Source organism: Hyposmocoma kahamanoa, unplaced genomic scaffold, assembly GCF_003589595.1.
Source record: "Hyposmocoma kahamanoa isolate Upper Pololo Valley unplaced genomic scaffold, ASM358959v1 92, whole genome shotgun sequence".
Classification (NCBI taxonomy): domain Eukaryota; kingdom Metazoa; phylum Arthropoda; class Insecta; order Lepidoptera; family Cosmopterigidae; genus Hyposmocoma; species Hyposmocoma kahamanoa.
The window spans coordinates 10,512,634-10,540,476 of record NW_020654748.1 but is presented as its reverse complement, the minus strand read 5'-3'; the positions used below and the strand labels follow the sequence as shown (position 1 = coordinate 10,540,476).

Genomic DNA, 27,843 nt, shown 5'->3' with positions numbered 1-27,843 from the left:
TTTAAATCCGGAAACATAGTTTCATTGTGTAACAATTGCGGAAACCTAAAAACTCGATAATTGTATAATGTTTTGCGAGAAGAATGAGGGCGAATAAATATTGCCTTCAATGTCATGTTTTTGTTTTATTATTATTATTTTGTTTCTTTTATTATTATTTTTATTATATTATATTATTATTTATTGTAGCCTCGCCCCTTTGGGAGAGGGCCTAAAAGATTAGTTTTTGTTATTGTTAATTGCTGTGATCGGATTTGTCCGTTGTAATTAGAATAAATAAATAAATAAAACGGGAATGTGCTATGTCGAAAAAAATATTGATATCGTTCATCATAGTTTTTGTCAATAACCGTCAAACTAGCTATGCATCAGCAATCGATAAATTAAATCAAAATGATAAAGTGTTAGAATCCTCACAAATTCCCCACATAACGCTAATCCCGTCGAATTAAAATTCTCCGTAATTAGGGGATTCTCCACAAATTGGTAACATTGCTGGTGTGATATTTGTTATTGTTTTTTTATTTGGTGTTGCTAAAAGACAAAATTAAAATTACTCATTCATTGTTCTGTACATAGTATGTACATACGTACCAACACTGTGATCAAGTAACCATTCATTTATTCGTTCTTTATTTCAAAAAGCTGTTCTAATTCCCGTATGTTATCCAAATTTAATGTCCGTCTCATCATGACGGCTATCATTATCTCACCCTTATTCCATCCTCTATGAACCCATCTACCATTTTTTCCATCCTATATTTGTGCATCTATCTCTCTCTCTCCGTAATTGTAGTCGTTCATTCGGCACGGCAATGTAATTCATTCGTTCGTTGCGTTATTGCTGTGCGCTGCCCTGGCTTGGCTCTGGCTTTGCTGTTGCTCGCCTTGTATAGCTCGCTTGTCGTGGACGTTAGATTGGTGTAGTGTTTATTTAGATGGCTTTCTTTGGTGTAAAATAGTTATATGACAATAGATAAAATTCAATAAACATATGAAAAATGCCACCGTGTATAGCTGCTTCATTTTCCATGTTTTTTGTGCAATAGTGCAACAGGCTACACGGGAACTCTTGAGAAAGCTCGTGTAAACAAGAGAACATTTTGATTGCAAGATGCCCACGGACTCGGAATGTGAGTGCGACCTGGTGTCAAAGGAATGGTTGTTGGCAAAATTGCGCTCCGACGAGAGAGACACTATTTTGATAGACTGTCGAGGGTCGAACGAGTATGCTATGTCTCACATACGGTCCGCTGTTAACTTCTCAATACCAAGTATAATGCTGCGGCGGCTCGCTGCGGGTAAGATCGACCTGTGCTCGACAGTACAATGCAAGGAGTTGAAAGCGAGAATCGCTCACTGCCGTACCAGGGGCACGTTCGTGTTATACGGGGATGGAGCCCCGCGGAATCCTGACTCGGTCCACGGCATCTTGCTGAAGAGGCTCAAGCAAGATGGAGTGCAAGTCGTCTGCCTTGAAGGTATGTTAACATGTTTTGTTTAAATACAGTTTTGAGGCCTACGTTGAGCTTGGACAAGCTTTTTAATATGTTACAGCATACTCTGATTATATTATATTATACTTTTTTGACTCTATCTAAAAGTGTATTTTTAAAAGCAATTAAAAGTACAATGTGAGTTAAATATATTTAAAATGCATTAATAATAATAATATTAAATCTTAAGTATGATTTTATATAATATATGGAATATTGTAGTTACCAAATAATTTGATTGAACAACTATAACACATTTCGCTAATTAATGTAATCACTAAAATAACCCTTAAAATAATAAAAATAAACAAAAGGTTAGTAATATAAAACCTTTAGAGCCTGCTGATTGATTCAACTATGAACTATGATCAACATTGAATTGTAGCAAAAGATTTTATTTCATATCTAGCAAATAAATAAAAAAATACCTAAATATCTATCTCAGGGTTCATGCAAAATACATGTTTTGTTGGCAAAGGATAAAAAGGGAGGAAATCAAAATCAAAGTTAAATTTCCTGTTTAAATGAGAGCATCATACCCAATGTAACTTTGCTTTAAACAATGATAATTGAATTTACTCACACATAAATTGAACTCGTAATATATTTGATAGTAGTTCCTTTTTATCTAAAACATATGGCACCTAGTGTGTTTTGATTTTATCAATGTTAGCCAATTTCTGTGCTGTTACTAAATATAACAAATCAGGCCATATTTATTATTATTTACATTATTTGGAATAATGAAAAGAAACACGTCATATGCTCATGTTTTTATTGTTTTCTATAATACATACTTTGGAATTGACATAAACTTAAGAATAAAACAAAGTGTACAGGGAAAAAACTTGATTTAAGCTTGCCAAATTTCACTCAATCGTGGCTAATTACAATACATAGTAAGCACCTTCTCTGTACAAACTAAATATATACATTTGTCCCTCACGTAAAGCAATAACTCTATCAAACACTTCTAATGCTGTATTCACATTTACAAATACTGCCCATAATCACAAAACTCATTTGTGGTTTGATCCATAAGGTTTTTTTTTTAATTCACGACAGTTTGTATAGAACTTGACATGTAACAAAATAAGTATCTCCTCATATGCACTTCAACAGACTAAAAACTAAGTGGTACATAAAAACACATGTATGTGCATTATAATTAAAATAAAAAAAATATCAAAAATTATACCTTGGCACTCTTGTCAGTTTTTTGGTTATCTGTCATTCTGCTGGGAAAACATAATAAGAAATACTCACAGGACATTGGTGCAATCGCCATTTTTTTTTTTTATAATTTTTATAATAATATTAAACTACCGTACATAGTTATTTTTACTTGACATTGGCAAAATCATTAATTATTTCGATGGAGCCATAACATTTAAAAGAAGAAGAAGCTCATTTTGTGGTTGTACTGTATTTTTTTATCTTATGATTTACACTCATTGATTATACTCATTCATATCTCTTATCGACTTACAATCTTATTCAGACTATGTCATAATGCCTGCATCCACAACAAACAAATACAAAACATACTTTGTGTTTGTTTGTTGTATCAAAATGCATTATGACATATTCCCATATCTAGTACATTGAGTTTGTTACCTAATCTGTTATGACTGTTGTAATGATTTCATAAATTCCATACAGAAAAACAATCAGAGCACATAGTTATGTGTAAACTTTTTTTACTTCACAATAGAGAATCAGCTACAAGCTGAAAGTGTTGCTAAGATCTGGATCTACTGGATACAATTGTGATGGTACTTCAAAAGAGCTCAGAGGCACAATATCTACTACTACCTGTGAATGTCAACAGCAACTCAAGAGTGCCAGTCTGCCGCTTAAATGAAATGATGAATTCCCAGTGGACTATAATACATGTATAGTTGCCTAGTACGGAATTCCAGTTTCACACAAAGGTTACAACATTTAACATTGAATGTATATTTTAATGTAAGGCTTTCTCTTTTTGTATAGAAATCTTTAAAAAATGATTAAGGGAGATAGCATCCTAATATTCCATGACACACTACATTCTTCTAGTCACCTGCTTCAAGTTTAGTTGACTGATTGCAGACTGATTTCAAGGTTTTTTTTTGTTTTTATGATTATACCTAAATACACGTCATATAATTTTTATATTAGAATGAAACTTTATTTTTTATTAATATTCATTCATCTATGCTAGATATACAGCGTGTCCCACACGCAAAATAGGCGCCTTGTCGTCGAGTTGCGGACACCAGCCCGTTACACCAAGTACTAAGTATGTATTGCAACTTGAATCTTTTAAAAGAATCTGCCATTTGGGTGCCTTCACAAATGTGATTATAATAAGTATCCAGTGCTTATCTATTCTGTATGTGGCTCAATTTTTAACAGACTTCAAAAGAGAAGGAGGTTTTCAATTCAACTGTATTTATTTTTGTGTATGTTACGCGATTACTCCAGCATTTGACATTTATGGTGATTCTTTTTTGTTGAAAAGAGGGACTGAGGTACTCTCCCATTGATTCCATTTAAATTTGAAGAAAATATTCCACCTGTAAGGGTGACAAACGTGTGGATGAATCCGGTTTCACGCACTTTCCGGTAACTGATGTCAACAAAACTTGGCAAGTAGATGGCGACGTTCCACGAACTTTCAGTAGGTTTTTTTTGTTATAAAAAAAGTTATAATTATTTTCCTTTTTATATTCCCACATACCGTCAATATCAACTTTTTCCTAACATTAGTCTGCTCCCTTTATGTGTGTCCCATGTAAATTTATTAAAATTAACTATTTGTTTCTGTAATAGCCAGTCAAATTTTGAGTTAAAATACGTGTGTTCCGTAACTCGACCATTGGCGGAATCATCGATGGGATCAATGGAGCTATAACAATATAAAGAAGAACGTAATGGGCAATGACTATTATAATAAACTAATACATACACTAAATAAATGTGGTTGTGATCTTATAATTACACAACTACCTTATAAGTGATACAAAAAACGACAGGAAACGACTTACAAAAACGACGAAAAGAGTAGAGAATGAAAAAATGTAGCTAACCCAAAAAAATACATAAATCTCTAAAATGAGTATCTAATATGTCACCCCAGTGTGACTGTGGTCAGTGTGTGGTGGCCTACCTTGGGTATGTGGAGGGAATTCTGAAGTTACATTTACCAAGCAATTGTAGACTTTTATACAAAGATGTTAAATTCAATCATATATGTAAAACTAAGTAATAGATAAAGTAGGATCCTTCTCTTTGCCACCAAAAGCGTTTTGAAATGCAAAAGCCTGTCAGAATAAAACAGCAACTTTTTGGCTAACCCCACTAGGTACAGTAAATGCCAGTACCTTTTTACATACGTTCAAGCCTCGGCATGTGGTTCGCGTCATAGGGATCCAAATCCCAAAACACTGCGAGTCAGGCTATTATAGGGCAGTATTTTTGTAGCAGAAGAGCAAAAAACCTTTTCTTGCTTTATACACAAAACTACTGAGTTTATAAATCCTATAAAGCACTGGCTTTATAGGACCTCTCGATAACGTGAGGTATACAATACACACATTTTTGATACTATCAAACTCCTGATCTGTAGTTGTCCCATTAATTTTATATCCAAAAGATGGAACATTTAGTTTTTTCAGAAATTTAATGTGCAACTTTTGAAGACATGCCTAAATATTAATAGACTCGTATTATTTCTAGGGACCACTCCAGTAGTGTATCCATATCAGTCTGCAATAGAGACACGTCTTGTAGTTGGTAGTTTAATGACTTTAAGGCCATAATGTTAAAATTGGTGGGATTGCATGAAACCAATTGGCTTAAATTACTTTAGTTTTATGTAATGGAATCAGCAGCAGCGAGGGGCTTAAGACCCGCGCCGGAGGTCGCGAGACGAGGCATCCGTTGCTCAGAACGTGGGAGAGGAAGTCAGCTACTTATTGTGCTCCTCAATGCGAGACGATAGATTATGATCACCACCTCCTGCGCCCGCGCCGATCTCCCCGCCCCGCAATTCCCCGCTCGGACGAAGCGTGGTCGTTTGCGTTTCCGACACTGTCTTATTTTATGGGCTGTTAACAATACAACAACTAGTAGGTATTATTATGTAAATGAGCTTAGATAATACGTCGTTACAATGATGGTTTTGTACTGTACAAAGTCTTCAAAACTGTATTCTATACAATAGAAACGACAAAAAATATCAATGCAAACTTATATTCGATGTCTTCCTATTAAGAAATCCAGATACCAGACCAGGTAGTTCGCCGAACACAAAATCTGCAAAATTAACGAGTCCTACTCAACTGGCCACATTCACCTCCTGGCACATTTTTTTTTACTTCTTAAATCTTTATAGATACCCCTGAGTCTAGGGAGACACACGGGTTATGTAGGGACTCTTCCTCCAGACTGGAGGGCCTACCCCACTAAAACCCCCCCGTATTTACCTCCCGCCGGTTGAGTCGGTGCACATTCACCACTCCTCCCGCCGCACGCCGTCCGAATTAATCTTAAACTAAAAATAAAAGAAAGCAAGATCTCATTATGCAGTCCTATTAACCGACATAAATTAAACAATCACGTTTATGTACAAATTATTACGGTACCCGGACTTGATTATTTTCAGAAAACGCTGAAAACCATGTAATCTTGCTTATCGATTGATAAAACCACTTGTCGCAGTCTTCGCTGAAAGTAATGTTCAGGGAAATGGAATGGGAATGGAATTAACGTAGCTCGTGTAATGTCATATAGGAAATAGACTAATGGAAACTGGCGACGTTCGGGTATAGCTTTAAGCGAAACATTAAGGAACATGAAATGCGCCAAACATTCCAGAACACTGAACATGCAGTAATTCTAAATGTTTCTATATTCGGCGATCTATAAAGGCCCAATAGAGAGGAACGTAGATAACTAGCTCAATCTACCCCAGTAGCTAGCGAACTGGCTGCTGCCACTTATGGAATCTGGTGTGCTCGATCGTAAAATAAATAGCACGTGCGTGCGAGCAACAGGATGTAACCAGCACCACGCTGAATGTAAACTCTTTGGGCTCGTCACTCATAATGGCGCAGGAAATCGTGAGCATCTGGTAGAATAGCCGTCCGCTTGCCAATATTGTATTACTTACGGAGGAAAACGAAATGGAATGGAGATGCGAAATTATAGCTATTATATTTTGATGAAATTATGTCAACTATCCGATAACCAGTAATTCGTGCAATCTGCATCTTTTACAATTATAATAAATAGTGTATCTGCATGTGACATAGTGAGAAGTCGAAATGTTGAATGGAGCACTATGAATAAATTAAGCAACATTTGGAGGTGTAACATTGGCATTGACATTTTTTGCGCGCTGATGTAATGGCCCAATCCACGGGCTACAACAGTGCTATGCTACGTATTATATTCTAATTTTATTTATGTCTCGTTGCGCTACAGTGATCCTGGATAAAAAATATGTAGATTCGCGTTAAAGGTCACATTTGGTTGAGGCTTTTTAATGTAAGTTAAAATTGTAGATCGTCTGTAGTTACACAGAGTTTTTATTCAATGAAATTAGGGACACGGAAAAAGTCTGGATACTTTTTGATATCGAGTACGTTTCCTTCCGATACCGATACTTTTCAGTTATTAGTCCTTTTTGACAAGTATCGTATCATTTCGAATATTTCCTACTTAGCACACCTCATGTCATACATAACGCAAGCCACCTTTTAATGGCAATCTCCATCACCAATGATTTGGCTGTATAGTGTATGCCACCATTTGCGTCTTTATGAGAATGAGAATGAAGAAAAATGTAACGTTATCTGTACATATTTGAGTAACTCGCAATTCCGGCAAATTTTGTTCCATTTTCAGAACGTTTGTTCTCAAAAGCAGGCAATACAATACCAAAAACTAGAAACAGACTCACAAAAAGAAAAGATTTTTGTTTTTAAGTGATTGTACAGAGGAGAAAAATCTTTTACTAAGTTTTATTTATTTGTTCAATTAAAAATCATAAATCAAATAAAAGACTTATTAATTAATATGTTTTATTCTGTCTTTAAGTAGGGCAACTCTAGGAAAAGTATCGATACTTCAAGGTATTACTGTTTCGATACTTTTATGAGTACGTGTTTTTTATACGATACTACTCATGAGTATTGTCTTGATATTTTTGATTCGATACTGTGTCCCTAAATGAAATACCTGTAGCAAATATACAATCTACGTATTATCAAAACATATAATATCTGTTGATATGCCTCTTTCATTTATGATCAGCTTGACATCGAGTCAAGCCATATTACGCCCAATGTGTGGCGTGTTCACATCTTACGAAAATTATAAAAATTATGGAATAGGTACATTTTCAACTACAATTTATTTTTAAATAAGTTCCATTCTTCTACATATTCGAAATATTAGTGTTTTAATGCAGAACTAAATCACAAATATTCGGATGAGAACTAAAACACAAATATTCGGATGAAGTTATTGATTATCTCGAATAATGTTTCCCAAACTCGAATTATTATCATACGTATTTCCTTTGTACACGCGTTGTTTCCAAGAAGCTGACTTTACTTGAATCCAGTGACGTCAATCGATTCCTGGAACTGGTAATTTTTCAAGCAATGTTTCTATCACTATTGTTTTCTTAATACCATCTAATTTTAAGTTCAACAGGCGCGCATCTCAAAAGCTGCTTCTAACACTAACCAGATTGTTCGTGTGTTGAAGATATATTAATAACTAGTTGTTGAGTTTAAGAAATTATAGTCCAAGTATCGATACTCAATTTAACAATCAATAAGTGAAACAGATGTAATTGACCTGACTTCAGTTCGGGCTGGAGTCAATCGAGGTCCGTTAATGTGCAATCATATTAATAAGTCACTCGTCTCATAATGTTCTGAAATTGACTTAAATTGTCACAACTGGCTTAATTAAAGTTTATTTAAGGCACCATAACTTAGCTACTTTCGCCGTTCGCTTGTTACGATGAAATAAGTAAGTAGTAAACTACATTAATATTATTTGACTTTAAGTCATGTTGTGTTAAGTCGCAGTTTTATTGATTTTGCCTCTTTCTTGGCCAATTGTGTTTTTACCTTTGTAAATGTTGCTTCGATATAATCAGTGATCCGAATTAAGGGAGTTAATCTATGTATTTAAAGTATGATCGTTTTCTTAGTGTGAACATACCTATTTAGTCATTAATGCATATAAAATTTCTTATTTTACTGTTTATTTTCTAAACAATCAAAAATATAGGTTGTCTCATATTTATTTGTAAATGGCTAAAGTATTTAATTACATAAGTACCTACAAGTAACACAAGTACAATATTATTTTTTGAGACAATGACATGTAGCAAGTACTTAATAAGAAATAATAATTTGTTGCCAATTTACTCACATTTTAATAAATAATATGCATATCCAAATATAATCAGATCCGAGAAGTCCCGGGATTTGTAGAAGGGAATGTACACGATATTCTTTACTTTAGCTAAATTAACTTCCTCAATTCCGATTACTGGATACAATACATAATAACGTAGAATGATGGAAAGCTGGAGTAACTCTAGCTGTGCAAGGTTGTTGATGAACGCCGCGGGAAGGACGCGCGTGGGCCAAGGCCTCGTGCCGCACCTGCCGCCCGCACCTCCCCCGTGCCCCGCGCCCGGGATTCCGCGCCATTTCACCACCCTTATGCCACTTCTGTTCTCCACATTATAGCCTCAATTTTATATCAACGTTACCTAGTTTGAAACGCAATGTTCCTTGCTCTTTTTAGAGGTTTAAACCTACTTGCCTACTTCCAAAGCGCTCTTATGAAGTAAAAAGGAGCTTAGAGGTAGTTACTCAGATATTATTGTTTGTTGTAAATAATCATTGTAATTTAAGCCAACTAAAATCGTGGGTTGTGGGCGAGGCGGTCAAGATTGGCCAAACGGGTGGGAGCAAAAAGATTACATTTTGAATCATGTGGGTAGATCGTTGGAAGGATTCGACTCACGCAGCAAGGGGTAACTTTAATGGAGTCCTTGCTTACGGGGGGAAGAGAGCCCGGGGCAGGGGGAGGGGATTCATTGAGTGCGGCGGATGAATGGGCGCCGTGAGTCACCGCGAGGCGATCGATTCCACGCCGCCGCCGCCGCCCCGCGCTCGTGCCCGCGCCCGCGCCGTGCGGCTGCGTGTTGCCGACCGTCCGCCCTTGCAAGTCTGCAAGCGACCGAATTTCTATGACGAAATAAACATAACCGAGACTCAATCCACACGTTCATTGGAATGAATAGCTAAGTTCTTATTATATGTTTTATACTTATATGGGAATGGAAATTTGAGTTTTATTGCATAAAACTACATAGAAACGTTATAAATAATAGAACACTCTTAAACCTACCTCGATACCTACTTGTATGAATTATCCCAGGTTTTCGTTTTATTTAGCTTAGCTGTGATATCTAGTTTATTTTCCTATTGTCTGTTCCCAACTCCCTGGCTAGTGCCAGGGAAAACCACGAGTACCCAGAACGTAACGCTGTTAAGATGAAATCCATAACGACAGCTACATTTTTTAACTTTGCTTTTATTAAGATGATTGCATGTCGCGATTACTTTATCTATTTATTTCTACTTTGGCGGTTGCAATTACCTTAACATCATGCGTCTGTGCGTTTAACCGACGTATGTGTATTGGAGTTTGTAATTGTAACTCGTCACTGTGTACACGTGATGGACATAATGGGGGCTACATTAGCATTACAATAGGCTGGCTAGCACGAGCGACCGGTGGGCAGGAAGCTGGCGTTGGCGACGGAAACGCAGCTGTTACCACCGACTGGCGCGACATGACGAGCGCCCACCGGTACAGCCTTGTTCTAGGAACCTTCAACGCCTATCAATTAAAACGTGCCTGTACTGTAAACGCCTCATTATTTCAGATGAAACACGCTATCAAAGCATACTTTACAAATCCGCTTCCATTCCTTCTTTAACGTCTGCAGTCGCAATGCTGCCAAGAAAGTTATTTAAAAAATCTATGTTGCACTTCTTCGATGTCACTACTGTGTGCAAATTCTAAGAGGGATATGATAAAAGTTCCGAAAAACAAATCAATCGGCAGTGAGCTGAGGCGAAGCCGGCAAAATTAAAATGATCGCTACATATTATTAATATAGATTACAAGTCTATGGCGGTCGCAAAGCAAAGCGAAGCAACCGCCTTAGACTTCGTTGTTGGTTTTTTTTTATAAATACCTAAGTTTTTCTGGACAGAAATTCATTTCCCATGCCACTACTCATTTCTAATTTCAACTGCCCCCGTCCACTTAGTGTCCAACTATATCATTTTAAAATTTCAGTTTTATCTATTACATAAAATGATTGTTGTTGCTATTGATATTTCTTAGGAGTTCCTATGATGTCACTCATAACATTTCCGTATAATATGGTATACTGGTATAGTTTAACAAGCACCGAAGATTATGAACTGTATGAGATTGCTTTTAGATTTATAATAGGTCTTTTACAATAAAAATGGCTAGCAAATGTTTTCAGTAAAATATGAATAAAGTTGGTTATGGAGTAAGAATTACGTCAGCAAGATTATTCGGAACTTTCAGTATTGGGACAAGGGCGTGAGTTATACATATATGCATGTATTTCAGTATTCGTTTCGGCTGTTTCAATATTGTTATTTGCGCAAAAGTTTTCGGCAGATTAGTAAATAACCCAGTAAATTTCAATAACCAAGAAATCCAATCAATAACCAAAAGATTTCAATAATTTTCAATAACCTCGTTTTTAATTTACATCTCGGAGCTTTTATTACTACCTTTGAACTTTTACACAAAGATATTATGTTATGTTCATAGGAATCGATGTTTGAAATCTGTCGCACAACCTGTAGAAACTTTTTTACAAATCGTGCGTCATCCGAATTGACGAGACAAAGATGATTATGATTTTGTTGAACAGAATGAACATTCCGAAAAGTAAATAAGAAGTAAAACACAATCGAAAAGGAAAATTAGTTTATTTTGTTATTTATTAAACAAATTGAAAAATATTTATAAGTCAAATATATCTTTTAAATTAAGTTTAATAAATTGTTTACTCGCTATTAAACATTAATGACATTAATAATAATAATAATAACTTTCTTTATTTTTTCACCACAATATAACTACGTTATATTGTTGCGAAACCGGATTCATCCCCTAGTTTGCTACCCTTAAAAGTGGAATATTTTTTTCAAACTTAAATGGGACCAATAAATAGTGAGGTACCCTCTTTCCAACAAAAAAGAATCACCAAAATCGGTTCATAAATGCTTATGAGTTATCGCGTAACATACATACAAAAAATATAATAAAGTCGAGTTGAGAACCTCCTCCTTTTTTTGAAGTCGGTCAAAAAGATTTTTTCTTGAAAGATGAATAAAATTACACAATTTTACAAATGTCAATTTCATCTCTGCTCGAAGACTTATTGCGAGGTCGTCGATCAATTGACTGGTTTTCGACTTTTCATTATGTGGACGCTAGTAACTCCTATATTTATGCTAGCAACATATCTGCCTTTTTTGTATATAAAATCATTTATCACTACCCAATCTGAAATCGCTTCTGTGGTTTAAATGTTAATTTTTTTAATTCCCAATTGACGGGACGAACAAGTCGTGTGCCTAGTGTTATGCAACACGCCATAACAGTTCCAGTGCTACTCATAACCTTAAATCGCAAAGATCTGAGGGACACTCGCGCTGCACTCGTTACCCTGAGACATAAGTTGACAAGTCCCATGTGCCTGTAATTTCATCAGCATCCTTAACCTTCAAAACCGGAACGCAGTAATGCTCACATTACTGCTCGGCGGCAGAAATAGGTAAGGTGGCAGTACTTCCCTGGACGAACTCTTTCACAAGGAGCTCTACTGCTACTAAACAACTTCTGGTTCTCATTACATTAGTTCTTAAGGTTTCAGTTTTCATAAAAGTAACAAATGAATTTGATACGTCTCGGCGCCGCTAATATCAGCTAGTCTCGAATTGTGTCGCCCGCATCGCCAAAGTCACATTTAACAACCCTCGAAACTCCGCGTATTTTACGATCTCCATTCAACACGAATGTCAATGAGACTAAAACAATGAATGAAATAAAATTGTTCTTACGACAATCTTCTAACAATTGCAAACGATAGAAATCAGCGTCTGGTGTATTGCATTCGTGCTTACAAAAATTGTAATGTATTGTGGCGAATGCGATTTATTACGCATTGTTGTTATTAATGAAATAAAATTCTATTATAATATGCGAGAAGTCGAGGAAAGTGTGCTGAGAATGTGTGTTTTGCTCCAGGTGACTTCACGGAGTTTCACCGAACTTATCCGGAGTGGTGCAGCGAGGCCGGCGCGCAGCACGTCCCGCACCTGCCTCTTATGGGATTACGGTAAGTCCTATACCTCTTAAGCGCACCACACAGTTCCACGTTACCGAAATATATTCTATAGTGTAAATGTAGCTAGACGTAAAATTAACGTCGTTATTGGAATTATAGGTTATTTTCACTATAGCAACATTATAATGAATATGGGTGTAACAACCATATCACAGGTAGTCGTCGTTACTTGCTTTAAGTTAGAGGCGCATAGTAACGTAACAAGCATGTTGCAAGAATTTCCCAAACCGCTGCGCATCTCGACCGGTTCGTAATGACTAACAGACCGTTTCCTGTTCCCAGTATTTAACTGAATCACTTCTATTCCAATTAATCGTCGTCCTTATGAGTAAAGCCTCGTTTTAACTGGAATACATTGAATTCATTGCTTAAGAATCTTAATAAGCCGTTACGTAATGATAACTACAATTACTTGCAGGTTTTCGTGCTCTTTACCTATTATTTAATGCGTGAAGAAAATGCCAAATCGATGGCAAACCTTTCTGTTTATTTTAAATTACTTGTCAAGGGTGTTAATTTGGACGCATTAAGAATAGTTAAAAGCCAGTGAGTGAATATGAAGGAAAAGTGATGTGAAATCAGCCTGCAAAATTTGTATATGCAATGCATTTTTTGCGTTTCAGTTACTTTGTGCTTTAAGATACGAGTTTGCGAAAGTAAGGCGACGAAATACTACTTCAAATTAATAATAAAGTATTTCAATGAATAGGGGGACATCCTCCTTAGTTTCACATGTCTATCTGAGTTGTCAAGCGACAAATTTTTTCCTCGCTGCTCTCAATCAGTATTTTATCTTATTTCCCGGTAACAAACGAAAGCATTGACAAGCAGATAGCGAGGTATTATGATGTCGCTTATTACGCGCCGGTTTAATTGCGCCAACGAGGAAACCGCCCACGCGTGGGAATCCGATTTCATGCGCGTGAGACGTTTTCCTTAATCACTTGTCGACGGAAAAGTCGACCGACGACCTTAAAGATGCTATTAATGCTGCCTATCCACCTAGTTAAAACGTGTAATGGTTATTATTATTATTGATACAAAGATAATATGAAAGATGATATTCAATATAGTAGTGTAACGGATTTATTAATTTTGTGTAATACATCACTAAATTAGTGGATTTTTTAAAAAGTACAATGATACTCCATGGACGATATAACTAGCGTAAATATTTTAAAAGATTTATGATTTTTTTGCTAGTTGAGTTTCTGCTTAACAAATATGTAGAATACAGAAATGCAGCTTTTTTTGGTAGTAAGCCTTAGATGTTCAATAAGCGTCGTGTAACAAAAATAAACGTAGGTATATACACATTCTAAAATTGAATGAAAGGTACTAGATACTGGCTACTTATTAAGAGAAGTCGTTAACTTTGCTAAATATAATCCGGATACGGGATCTAGTATCCGGTCCCTCACTAGTCCTGCCCCTGGCCGGCCGCATCAACTGGATACCGGCTTTCTCAATAACCGATCTTGATGTATGATGAGCTTTTTTAATTTATGCCGGTTTCGTGGGAACCTCAATGGGAAACTATTTCTTCCATTTTATAGAGTAGAAACTATTTTTGTCCTTGATAAGAAAAACAGACCGGACTTTTAAAGCTTTATATGAAAATATTGCTAAATTAGGACTTCTACGTTCAACTATACATATGTTTTGATGTAATTTTCAAGGATACTGAGTGTCCAGAACTAATTACATTAGGTAGGAAATTCCATAACGTTTATTTCAATCATCCCACACAAAGAACCCATATGTGGTTTAAGGAAGATTAGACGACTGTTCGAGCAAACAAAGCAGAAAAGGCCATTTGGAAAATGCTAATAAAGCAGCCGGAAGTTGTTATACCGTGTTTTGAGCAACTACATAGCCAACATTTGAACTTTAAACGCAGCGTGGGATGAAACAGGCTTCAATGATAACAAAAAACATAAGACAAATGTTGCAAAATATTAAAACAAAAGTCTTTAGGGACCTCAAGTGCTTTTTACAACAGAAACCATAATTGTGCTTTTCCTAGTTACCGCTCGAAATAGATCAAAGGAAATATAACAAGTACACTTATATCATTATTGAAATAGATACTTTAAAAATAAGACTCCGCACGTAGACTGTACACGTGTACTGGATATGAAATTAGTTAGCAACAAAATTGCCACCGCCACAACCTAACTACAGATAATATTCCACGCACTCCATATATACAGAGATTTATTGTAATTTGGATACTAACTAATCAAAATAAATTATAGTGGTTTACCAATGTTTCGCTCAGGTTAATTTTCGTAAAATTATGTTGCAGAACCATTTTAATTCCATCGCTGTCTGCTTGTGTTATTAAGTGCTAATTGTTTGAGGTATAGTATTATAGACTCCTCCATGAGAGAACACTCTTGTTCAGCAATAGCACGTACGTAGTTTTGTTAAAATTCATACTTTTATTAAATGTCACAAGCAACCACGCAGCACGAACTGTACACACAGTTTTACTTATTTCTGTATGACGAATGATCGGCGTGCGTAAAAAGACTTATTTGATTTTATAATATTTATACTGTAATGTTTTTTAATTTTTGTAAAATGAAATATATAGAATTAGTGTTGTAGATTTGGATTGGCTTTGGACCGATAAATCAGTGTTACCAACTCACTATCCATAAAACTGATCTTTTATAATGAATAAGTAATCATGTTTGTGTAAGCAATGTCAATGGACACTACTTAAAAATGTAGTCACCAACAGACTTGTTAGTCACGTTCCATACTAATACTTCTGCATTTAGTCATATTATGCCTATTGCTTCAAACAATCTCGTGTTTGTAATATAATACAAAGACTCACGATACCATATCTTATTAATATTTGAATAGAAGCTTGGCATGATGATAATGGCTAGTCAATGTCAAATTTTCCATTCATGAACGAGTTGGCGGGTTTGTTTAGCTGGAATCACTGTTTAGTACTAATACGCTAAACGATCGCATTCACACCCAATAGTCAAATTGTAGATTGAACAACATTTTTACCGACACAACATATTCCAAATTGAATACGCTACAACAAAATTTGCTCAACAATTGTGCGTTTTGGTTGGTTAATAAACTCGCTCATTCATCGTTTTTCACTCGTGACTGCCAATAATATAGCAGTTAGCTAACCGAGTTATAGGCATAATGCATTTAGACGGTGAAACCTTGCGGCGGCGGGCGGCCGCGGCGCGGCGACGCGGTGCGGTGGGGCGTCATCGGGTCACAACGAGCGCTCCATTCATGCAACTTTGCGCATGCTATGAACGAGCCGTTCACTAAATTACATTCAGTTTTTCTAAGCGATTTCTATAATAAAAACCAATGTTTTTTCAAACGTTTGTAAACAACCATTCAAGGTTTACATTGTTTACTGTCTGTAACAAAGCAACGTACAATGATAAAGTGTAAACATTACAATTCCCGACGGGACGCCTACGGGTTTCCCTTTTCCTTAATATGTAATTGTAAATTCGCCTCCCCCCGCCTACGATTGAAAGTTTCATGACTCTCGCTCACTTTATGGTTTTGAACTAAAAATAGCAATGCTCAAATTTATGGTGTAAATGTAGAGTCCGCCCACAGAGCGCTAACGTGCTGCTTTGGCATGAGACGAAAGAGCGGGTTTTCTGACGAATCGACATGTTTAAAATCAACTGTGAAGGTAAACTACGACGTTTCTTGTTCTAACTCGTAAGCTTTTAATTAAGAATATGCATAATTTGAAAAAAAAAGACATAATATTGACAGTAGTTTGAGCTCAAATGACCGTCTCGTCCTTGCATCCTAATAGCCTAACATTTATCAAGCCCTGACAGCGGCGGGTAGGATGAAAGAGCTACCCACAAATCGACTCATCCGAAGAACAGAGTCCGATGTGATTATATAGCGAAAAGAGAATAGGTACGTTACGAGAACAATTTCGTTAATGAAACTAAGGCTTATGTAAAGGTGTTTTGAAAATTTATATATCTTATTTCGTTTCGGAAATATAACATCGAACAAAAGTCGATCTGACATCCACAGCGAAGAAGAACGAACGAAATGTACTATGTCCCGAGAACAAGTAGTCTTGCACATAGACCTTTGTTCTACGGACGAGTCGAAATGTGCGTATATATTTAAGTATACCTTAGATATAATCGGATTGTTACGTACGTCATGCGTATATGTGTGGATTATTAATACTTGTATATTATAAATACTTAATAACTACTCTTGTGCCTATAAAATTTCGAAAAAGAGGCATTTGCTCAATAAACTTTAAGATATCCCGATACTGTAAAATATCAATGGGATAAGTGCTTTGCAACTTTAACAACAAAGGCAAGATTTTATGAGCTCTTAAAACGAAACGTGGGTTAGGCTGCATGCCGATGAGGTAGGAACGCCAACCCCCCAATGTAATAGCATTCCGAGCGCTGGCCTGGCCATGACATTTTGCGTTCCTTCGCCATATTTCAGACTTAATAAAAATATATAAATCTTATCCGGTGGGTATGACGTCGGTCAGATATTATCAAGGGCAATTCGAACCGGCTGTTGATTATTTTTGTAGCTTGCTTCTGGCAATGTTGACAGTCATGTGTCAGTAGTTAGGGTCATTATCTATTAAAGTATAGCTGAGAAGAAATGTGTTTCAACAACCAATGTGTCTTACCCACCCATTTGTTTGTTTAGGCGAAGATTCTACCATACAGACTCTTCATATTTTACTGTGTTTTCCATGCTTTAATGGAATAGGCGACAAGCGTCCATTCTTATATAATTTATTTCATGTCGTGAAGGGTAGATGACGTACATTTAAAAAAAAAAAAAATATCGCACACGCTCAACAACATAGCCTAGGGAAACAACAAATTGCACCCAAACTCAGGAAAAAAATAAATTTAGGCCATCTAAATATTTATCCCGGCCTGGGAATCCCTCTGCGTGGCAGTCCGTCATGGTAACCTTTTGGCCACGGAGGCTGTTATAATTGTATAGTATAGGGTAAGCGTCATGTTTTTCAATAAATTCATAAGCTTTTTGGGAGAATAGACAAAACTAGTGTTGTAACTTGAAAAAAAAACCAAATGTTTTTTTTTTCACTTTTTTGAAAAAAAAAACATGGAAAAAGACGCAGCACCCTGGTTTTTTCTAAATTTGGTTTTTTTTTCAGGAAAAGTAAACTGGAATAACTGAAATAAAATAAGACACTAACTTTTATTTTTCATACCGGAGACCGACCTAACCTAAACGGGAGGAAGAGGAAGGGTCGTGGGCTCAAGACGCCGACTGATAATACTAGTAATTTTACAATTCCGGACAAAGTGCTTCAAATCCTACCGAATAATTTTATATAAGCGGCTTGCTAATAATTCTATGTAAATGTTGCTATTTAAGGGATATGTGCGATGTGGAAAAAAATATTAATATTAAATAAATAAATAAGTAGTGTTTTTATCAGTAATCATCTAAGAAGCGATGTAGCAGCAATCGATATATTTAAAAAAAAAGGTAAAATGTTTGAATCCCCGCATTTTCCCCACATAGCGTCAATACCACAAATTGACAACACTGTGCAATGTTGCCCATTTATTTTGAGCAATTTATCTATGAAAAATAATATTAACAACAAAAGAGGAAATGTAGTAAAAGAAAATCCAATTGTCATATTTTGATTTTCATACTTTTAGAAAAAAAAGTACTCCAGAAAAAAAACGGTTTCTTTTCATGTTTTTTTTTCATTGTTTTTTTTCCACCTCAGAAAAAAACGTTTTTTAACAACGCTAGACAAAACTATATAATAGAGTTTTCTTCTCTACCGAATATAGCGCTTCTCCAAGCATGAGGTGATAGGAAGAAAATTGTCTACCACAAAAGTATATCTCTTAGAAAAATTGTCATTTTTTTTCAATGTTGTCACGGGCAAAGGTACAAAGTGGCTCAGCACTATCTACATTCGTTTCCACTGTTGAGTTTTTTGTACGGTTGTTGAAGTAATTAAAATAGTGAAAAAAGAAAGATACCAGTTGCATTCCTCTATAGATTTCTTTATTACACTCTAAAAAACTATATATTTTTCTTAACGCATAAACGCATTTGAACATTAAACTGTCATCATGTTTTTGTAATAATTTTGTTTTATTTGTGGTTAGACTAAAGATGGTGGTGGCAGTAAGTGCCTTAGCCTGTCCCGAAGGATGAAAATCAACATTCAAGCTCAAACTATATGCTAGAATAGAAGTATAACTATACATATAACTATGCAGTTCGCCAATGGTGGCATAGACGCCACGTTATTTTATATAACTTTCATAATATTACGTATTATGCTTAATTTTCAATAGATTTTTAACTCACAGTACTCCAAAACCGTTCGAGCCCATAGGCATACGGTGTATTTTATACGCGCCGACGACGTGCAGATGAAGCGCGTTAACGCGATTAAACGCGATGCAGTCGCAGCGAGTAAACCTTTGCATACGTTCACAAATTCAGGGCGCCGTCAACACGTGTGATCTGCGCGTATACGCGCCGCAAACGCCCTGTAGTCGCCCGTATATATCGCGCATTTTGATAAGAGATAGTTTTAATTTTGTTTGATAATTTCAGTTACTTTTTAAAATGAAGCAACCAAAAAAAGCATGCACACTGCGTCTTTTTATATATCCTAAAATAGATTTAAGAGAAATCACTTAGTAACTGTACTAAATTATTATTATTCATTTTAGTTTATTTCGCATGCATTGCACTAGACACGAAACGAACGTGTCAAAAATCGCAGTAAAAATTGTCTTCAACATGAAATTCTAAATTAAACACCAGAGGAGTGTAATAAGCTTCTTGCTTGCAACGCCTATTCGCGCGCGTCTGCATCGCGTTTGAATCGATACAAAGGCAACAATCTGCTTTTTGAGCCTCTACGGCGCCGTAAACGCGCTTTCGTGAAACGTCGTCGGCGCGTATAAAATTGGCCGTATGCATAGGCTCATATTTCCAAGTAGTCTACAAACAGGAAAAAACACAGCAGACTTAAACTTCTGTAGTAAAAATGATGTAACATTTATGATGCCATTTTTTCATCTATAAGATTATTACATGATCTAGTCAATGTCGCTCGGTATATTTAGATATTTTAATATACATATAAGATAGTAATCGCCATATATGGGCGTCCATTGAATTGTATGTGAAACGATATAGCGAAATGTATTGATCTAAAGGTAAAATATTACAGTATTCATAGTCTTTTATAGACTTAAGTGTTCTGTGGTATGAAGTCATCGCGTGTGATGATAACGAAGTAGTGTAAGATCCTGGTCGAGGTGACCGCGACAGGTTATCGGCAGCTGACGTCAGCCCTCGTGACGTCAAGACGCTTGCTCTGCTCGCTCGCAATTCGCGTGTATTCATTCACTAATTTAGCCGCGCCAATCGCACACATGGTCACGGACAACAGCACTCATCTCGAATTAACCTGTCATTCTTCTACCTCAAACCGTTGATATTTACGTTTATTATACAACTAATTAATGAAAAAAGCATTCATTGAAAAGGTTACAATTTAATAATAGACGTAACGCCAGTCGCTTCTGACGTCAGGCGAGTCTAAATCCATCATCGGATGTATCTCACAAGTTACAGTTCATCATTTGAAAAATAAGTATGACTAACTTGCCAAGAATTTCAGTAAACACGTTGTTTACTTTGTAGTAATGAAACGGTTTTATGTATTATAATTGTGTATATAATAATAAAGTGAAAATCTAAACTTATTCAGTTTAGACCGTACCAAAAATCACCATTAAATATACAATATCAATATAAAAATACAGAAATAAAAAACAGAAACTACAGTGACCCTACTCGGTATTGAATTAGACTCAACTATGAATTGGAAATCTCATGTACAAAACTTAACTGGTAAATTGTCTTCGTTTATTTATGCGTTGTACAACCTCAAAAAGGTTACAGATTTTAAAACAGCTCTATCTACGTACTATGCCTTTGTTCACGCAAGGCTCTCATACGGAATAGTTTTATGGGGAAATTGCGTTGAGATTGACAACTTATTCTTACTTCAAAAGAAATGTATAAGAATACTTGCTAATTAAGACTCACAAACCTCTTGTAAGTCGTTCTTTATTAAACACAAAATTTTGACACTAACCTCAATTTATATTCTTGAGTGTAGTAAATTTGTAAAGAAATACAATCATCTTTTCTCACCTGTAAAGACTCTGAAGCGTAACAATAGAGGTTTACACATGTTGAAGCGTCCTTTCAGTACTCTAGGTATATACCGTTCTGGGCTCCACTGTATGGTAATTAAAATGCGATCCCAATAAATATAAAATCACAAGATACACATAAGGCCTTTGTAACCCATCTAAAGAGCTATCTACAGAGCAAAGCTGTTTATTCACTTAAATAATACTTTTTAGAAAATAGTGCTTAAAAACGAATTGCCAAGTTTATAATTTGTAAAGTATGTCAAATAGACAGACATAAGTGTATCACGAATGAGACCTAAGTGTAAAAGGAATTAATAATATTTATTGTTGATATTGCATAAAATTCTGTTTAGTTTTTTTTTTTGTTATTAATCGTGCTTAATTTTATTTAAATAATGTAGAATTTTCTTATTGAATTGCTTTTATTTTAATAATGTATATGTTTTCGTAAAGTAAGGATATAGTGCCCTCAGAATGTTGCAGTGCCCCCACGGGGTGTTACATGTCAAGTACCATAAGCATAAGAACACCTACCAGTGTCATTTTTTTGAGTCATAGTGAGTAATTTCTTCGTTTTTTTATTTTTTTTTTCCCCTTTTCTTTGTATGTCATAGATTTAATTGTGCACCGTGTGTTTGTTAAGGTTAATTTTATTGTGTTGTTGTTTGTGAGGACCTATAATTGGCCTTCAGTTTTTACTGTTAACGACTAATTTACTTTAAAGCTGTTGGTCTTCCTAAGATAAAAAAAAAAAAAAAAAAAAAATTATATAACCATGTAACTTGCAAATAAAGAATATGAATGAATGAAAGTGTAATTAGATTTTCCTCCTTGCGATCAGCAACTCTATTTATGCTCCAGTGCACACGCTCACATTTGCAGCTCACAAAGCTATTTTTTTATTAATTACGCAAGTTCCTATCCGGCTAAGTGTTAAGTGACACTCCACCGAGATTGTATCTTAAAATAGAGCGACGGTAATTTTATACTTCGTTTCGTACATGTAGGTGCGAGAGTGGCCTGCGACCTCGACACACTTGCTAAAATACAATAACACAAGTGGACGACCGCAGTGTCATTTTGTACTTCGTGTATACTTTCTTGTGTAGATTGACAAACAAACCACGACGGGTTAAACTCGTGCGTCCGGAGCAGGCTCGTTAAAAGTCCTGCCACTTGCCAGGACAGGGACTAGTTGGCATTAAAAAAGCGTCCCTTGCAGGCGGTCATTGGCAGCGGGTGGGTCGGGCCGCATTCCTGTGCGCCGGCGCAACGCACGCACTCGTACGCCCACACGCACCGACTCTACACTCTACTCTACGCTGGCCAACCCGACCGGCTTTGGGAGGCCTATGCTGACACTTGTGCGCCTGCCATACCCCGGTTTGGTAATTGATCTGGGTAGGCCGCATCCGAACAGGCAGCAATCGTCCATATATACGCGTATAGGAGTTGTTCATTAATAACATGGCCGACCGTGACACGGCTTCCGCCGGCGAGCGCCCACACCACCCACTCAAATACGAATTAAATTCGCACGCACTCGTTGTCAGTTCTTACTCAATGCCTATTGCCTGCCGTACTAGTACTACAAGCGGGCAACTATTCCATAAAGCGGTCCGCCCTCATTGTTTCAATATATGAACTTTGTTCTGTGAACGCATTTTTATTCGCTTTGTCTTTTGTCTTATAAATGCCCTTGTTGTGTGACCTCTACCACATGGGAATTTTATGTCAATGGAATTCTCTCCATTCGTTTCTATTCCGATGCCTTGATCGATTTATACAGTAAGATATTACTGATGGCCAAATACTTTTCGACGATTCTATAAAATAGAATAGTTGGTGAATTTAAATTATTTCAATTAGGTATCTATTATCTAATGCGATTTATTCTGTTACCATATGCAGAAACGACTTATTATAAAAATTGAATGATATGTTATAAATTTACAAAAAATATGTCCATTATGTTGTATTTTGGCGACAATTTTTCACACACCAGCGCACACCAAATTTTGTCTTGGTACTTTCTCTTTTCACATAGATATACATACGTAAGTACCTAAAAACGGTAATTTTCCATGAGCGCGTTGCCGAACCAAAGTGATGCGATGGGTTGACAATCACAGCTTGCGTAACGAGGTACGCGCCCACGCTGATTCGTACCTACGTAAAATCGATCCAAATAGTATCGTTGTTATTATCAGATCGGTCGGAATGGTGTTGTGTGCGGGGCCGACCGCGTGGGCAGAGCCCCCTCAATGGACGCGTCGGATGCCCGCGCCCACGCGTTGCCGTCTCTACCCACTCTGCCTACTATTGCCTACCACACGACAATACAGTATAGGTACTGGCTACTGTAAATAATTATCTTGATGACCATTCACCTGACACTGATCTAATTGGGTGTTCATTCGAACGAGTGCCGACTATTTTCCATTGAAAACCCACGAGCCTTAATGAAAGCCGTTTTGATGTAAATAGATAGTTAACAAAAGCATTGGTGTATCTGGATGGGCGCGTATTAATTTCATTGCGACATAACATCCTGCGTTGCTGGTAACGCTAATGTGAATGATTCCACAGCACGAGTGCATTATTATCTTTGATTTCGACGTGATTGACCGATGAGGAACCAGCGCATCGCCATCGTTCGAACCGAGTTAGATCACGAATGTTGTTATATTTTAGTCTCAAGTGAAACAATCGTTATGCATTTATTTACATCGCATCGTCATAACACCTTTGTACGACTTCTGAGTCATTATACTATGTATTTTACACGTGTTGCGGATTATACCTTTTGAGCCTATTCTATAGCGGAGCGAGAATGAGATTAACTTGCCACATGAAAAAAATATGAATTAACCAGTTATACAGTCAACAGCATACACAGCTTTAGACGGTTATTCCCGTCTGATCCCCTATATTGATCCACTGCCAATTTCAAATCCCATCTGATCCCCTCTATATTGTGCAACTCCCTTCGGATTGTATTTGTAATTCATAAATCATTGTATTTGTAGGGTAAGTGCATTTAAGAGCAAGAGAAAGTTTTGAAATCAAATAATTATATTTTCAGCAATTGCTCAAAAAATAATTTGATCACAATTGTGATCAAATGTTATAATTTTCACATACAATCAAATTGTTTTGTGACAGTCATTAATATTGACATATTGTAAATCTCATGTAACAAAATGAGTGTTAAGTAATATTTAAAATCTAAGATTAATGTTGTAATTATCACAGACATAATAAATTAAATAAAATACAGTATGACCCTCAAATACATTTTCTTGTTGACTGTACCACAATACCTACCAAAAATAAACTTTTAAGTACCAAGGTATCAGGTAGGAATAAAATATTAATATTTATTCTTGATATCCGACATCCGACGGGAATAGACAATAATAGACAATAATATAAAATAAAACGGATACTCCAGGAGATCGGTTTTAGGGGATCGGATGGAATAACCCTTTTAGACTTAGACAGCTTTTAACATAGGTGACAGAGAGTTAAAATTATAAGTGTTATATAAGGCTGAGCATGCTTATGTGTTGACTGTACTTTGCTGCTATATTGCACACGTGTCAAGCTGTACGTATATATTGCAATGTTTTTTTTTAACTGCAAAGGCGTATGGGTCGCTTTTAAAACGGTGAACTGAATAGCCGTGAGACGATCGAGAGGGCGAATTTGGAAAAGTGCCGCGTGGGTGGAAAAGCGTTGGCGTCGGGAGCCAGGCTGCGGGTCTCCGCCGCGCGAGGGGCGCGTAAGGCGCTGCGTGGGCGGCCATTGAGTCGCGGGGGCAGGTGAATGGTAACCCTCGCCCGCCCCCATTCACGGTCGCATCGATCCGTCACCTCTGCACCCCACCGCGTCGCACCCGCGCCCTGCGCCCGCCGGCCAGCACTAGCGCCGCCTCCAGCCAACCCGCTGTCACATGATTGATACTAAACGCATTAGCTGTGTTTAGTGGGCGGCCTTCCTTATTGGATTATCTTGTTCATTAGGTTTCAGCAGTCGTTGAGCGGTGATATTTTGATCGTAAAGCAGTTTCGATTAATAAAGAACGACGATGACTAAGTTATTGATAAACAATCAATTTGGCCACTAGTCTACCACGGTCTTTTGTACACACATTTATGTCTTCTATTTTATTGTCCTTTATAGTCCTACTACGCGAAAACCTAACAACCAGGAAGAACCCGTTTTAAGTCCTTAGTTAGACATAGCCAATACGAGCTAAATCGCAATATTCCACTCGCCAGAGTCCACAAATATGATTTTTATGACGCATATAAAATTTAGTCATAATGTAAGTAATAATATCGACAACGCAACCACTTAAAATTGGAATTTTCATTGCAAATGATACTTGTACATTAAGTACTATAAACGACTAAATTATGTGTTATGTATGTAAATATGTACATCTTATATACTTGGTAAATCGACCTCTAGCTGAAAATGGATCGCCAAGGCTATACAAGCCTAGTAAGTAATGCTATTTAAATTAAATGTCTACCGCAAAACAACATTGTTTCAGTTTACAGTAGGTATTAATGTGCTATTTTTTATTTCCAGGTCTCTACGCATCTCGGGGTCGGGCTGTGAGGAGGCGCTGTCATCCGGCTCGTCTTCGGAGTGCGAGGAAGCGCACACGCACGTCACTCAGGAGTTCCCCATCGAGATCCTACCCAATCTGTACCTGGGCAATTCTTCCAACAGTGAGGACTGTGATGCACTAGCCAGGCACAACATTAAGGTAATTCAATTTGATTTACGTAGTTAATAATAACTAAAGTAAACACTGGATTGATTACCTACGTAAAAATATTATTCGAAGTTAAACTCTATATCATGATTCATGATATATCTCTCTATATCATGATATTCATGATATAGAGTTCAACTTCGAATAATATTATAAAATATATACATATATATCATACTTATCATGCAGCAACTTTATTCTGAATCTTTTTTGCAACTACTATTTTTAACGTTCACAATATTCATTTAATAATAATAATAATAATAATTCATTTATTTATTCAGATAAGTCACATCCAATATTACAAAAAAGACTAAAAAGATTAAAATTAAAGAAATTCACACAATAAATAAATCAAAATCAAAATATCACAAAATAAATCAAAATAAAATAAAACATGTCAGAATATTTACAAATCGGCAAAAGTCAATTAAAATTAAATTAAATTAAAAGTAATTAAATCAAATCAAATCATTTCATCATTCATTCATTCAATCATTTAGAGACCTTCGATGGATGATCGGCATCAAATATTTAATTTTGTTGGAAATGAAAAATGTTTCTCGGATCCAAGTAGCGTATATTTCTTTTAAACAACGCTTCGGGCTCTTCACAGACCATGATATGACCATGACCGTCACCCGTGACCAAAACAAATATATGAGATTTATATCCAAAAAAATATTCGTTTCCTATGTGTAGTAATCGCGAAAACATAAGAACTCAGTATGTTTAATTTTGTTGTTTAACTCAGGATAAATAGTAGAAATTAGAATTCCGTGAAGAAGCGAGTATTGAATGAAAACCATACAAGTAATTTTAAACAGTAGCTACAATAATTTAATGCTATTACGACGCGTAAATCTAAAAAGCGACATCACATGAAATTTAGCTATAGAACATAATCGAGACAAAAATCTTTACAAGGCCGCGCGGGCCGGGGTAGCGCTCACCCTCAAGTTTCGTCATCCTTTGCCGAACTCCCCATCATTACGTGGCATTACAATACGCTTAAGAATTACATCTCTATTGCAGCACTTGTAAACAATAGATTTACATAATTTTAATTATTTACAGAAAAAACTTGTGGAGCATTAAAATCGAAACGGAATAAATTGTCGTTGTTTTTTTATGTGCGAACATTATGGCTTTTTATTCAGCTCAGGTGTTAGAATAATTATTATGAGTTTGTACCCGGTTTGGTTATTTCCAATTTATCTCTTATTTTATTATTTATAAAGTTTATATCTGCATATAAAGTGTTAATAAAAGGTTTATCTAAGGTGTGCAGATATACTATTCTGATAATTTGCGTGTAAATTATAATTTTGTAGCTGTAATAGAACCGTACATTCAGATCTTGAATAGTAATGTGTAACATGTGCCATCAAAACTGACAAATTTAAATGCAATCTCAAAGTTTCCATTTCCAATAGTCTTTGAGGACATTGCACCTAATAACGTAGCTTTCAAGGAAAAAACGCTGTCAATTCCGTTCATTCATTAGGGCACTGTGATGAAACAGACAGATCGATGATAATATTAGAACACCCTTTTTGCATTGAGGTTAATATACAAAAGTGTTAAATGAATTAATTTCCTGTACGAAATGAAATAAAAATTTATTCACTTAAAATATGGTGAACAAAAGATGGAACACAGTAGAGAAATAGAGTTTTTACCACATTTGGCATGCAAAATTATACTTATAGTGATAGAATTAATTGATTAAATTACAAATAATGTCAGTAGACATGCACAAAACAGTTAAAGTTCTAATTTTATTTCAATACATATATATAATACATTACAAATCTTTCT

The 27,843-nt window shown here is 36.1% G+C and overlaps 1 protein-coding gene across 2 annotated transcripts in view; it reads left to right on the top strand.

The window, feature by feature from the left end:
- Positions 1 to 854: 854 nt before the first annotated feature.
- The window catches only part of LOC113236779 (dual specificity protein phosphatase Mpk3), a 29,674-nt gene continuing 2,685 nt past the window's right edge, over positions 855 to 27,843 (top strand). For both annotated transcript variants that reach the window (XM_026472947.1, XM_026472948.1), the window contains exons 1-3: positions 855 to 1,481; positions 12,882 to 12,972; positions 25,833 to 26,013. In XM_026472947.1, coding sequence (XP_026328732.1) covers positions 1,115 to 1,481; positions 12,882 to 12,972; positions 25,833 to 26,013 — 639 coding nt within the window. In that variant the 5' untranslated portion in view covers positions 855 to 1,114. The remainder of the gene's footprint in view (positions 1,482 to 12,881; positions 12,973 to 25,832; positions 26,014 to 27,843) is intronic.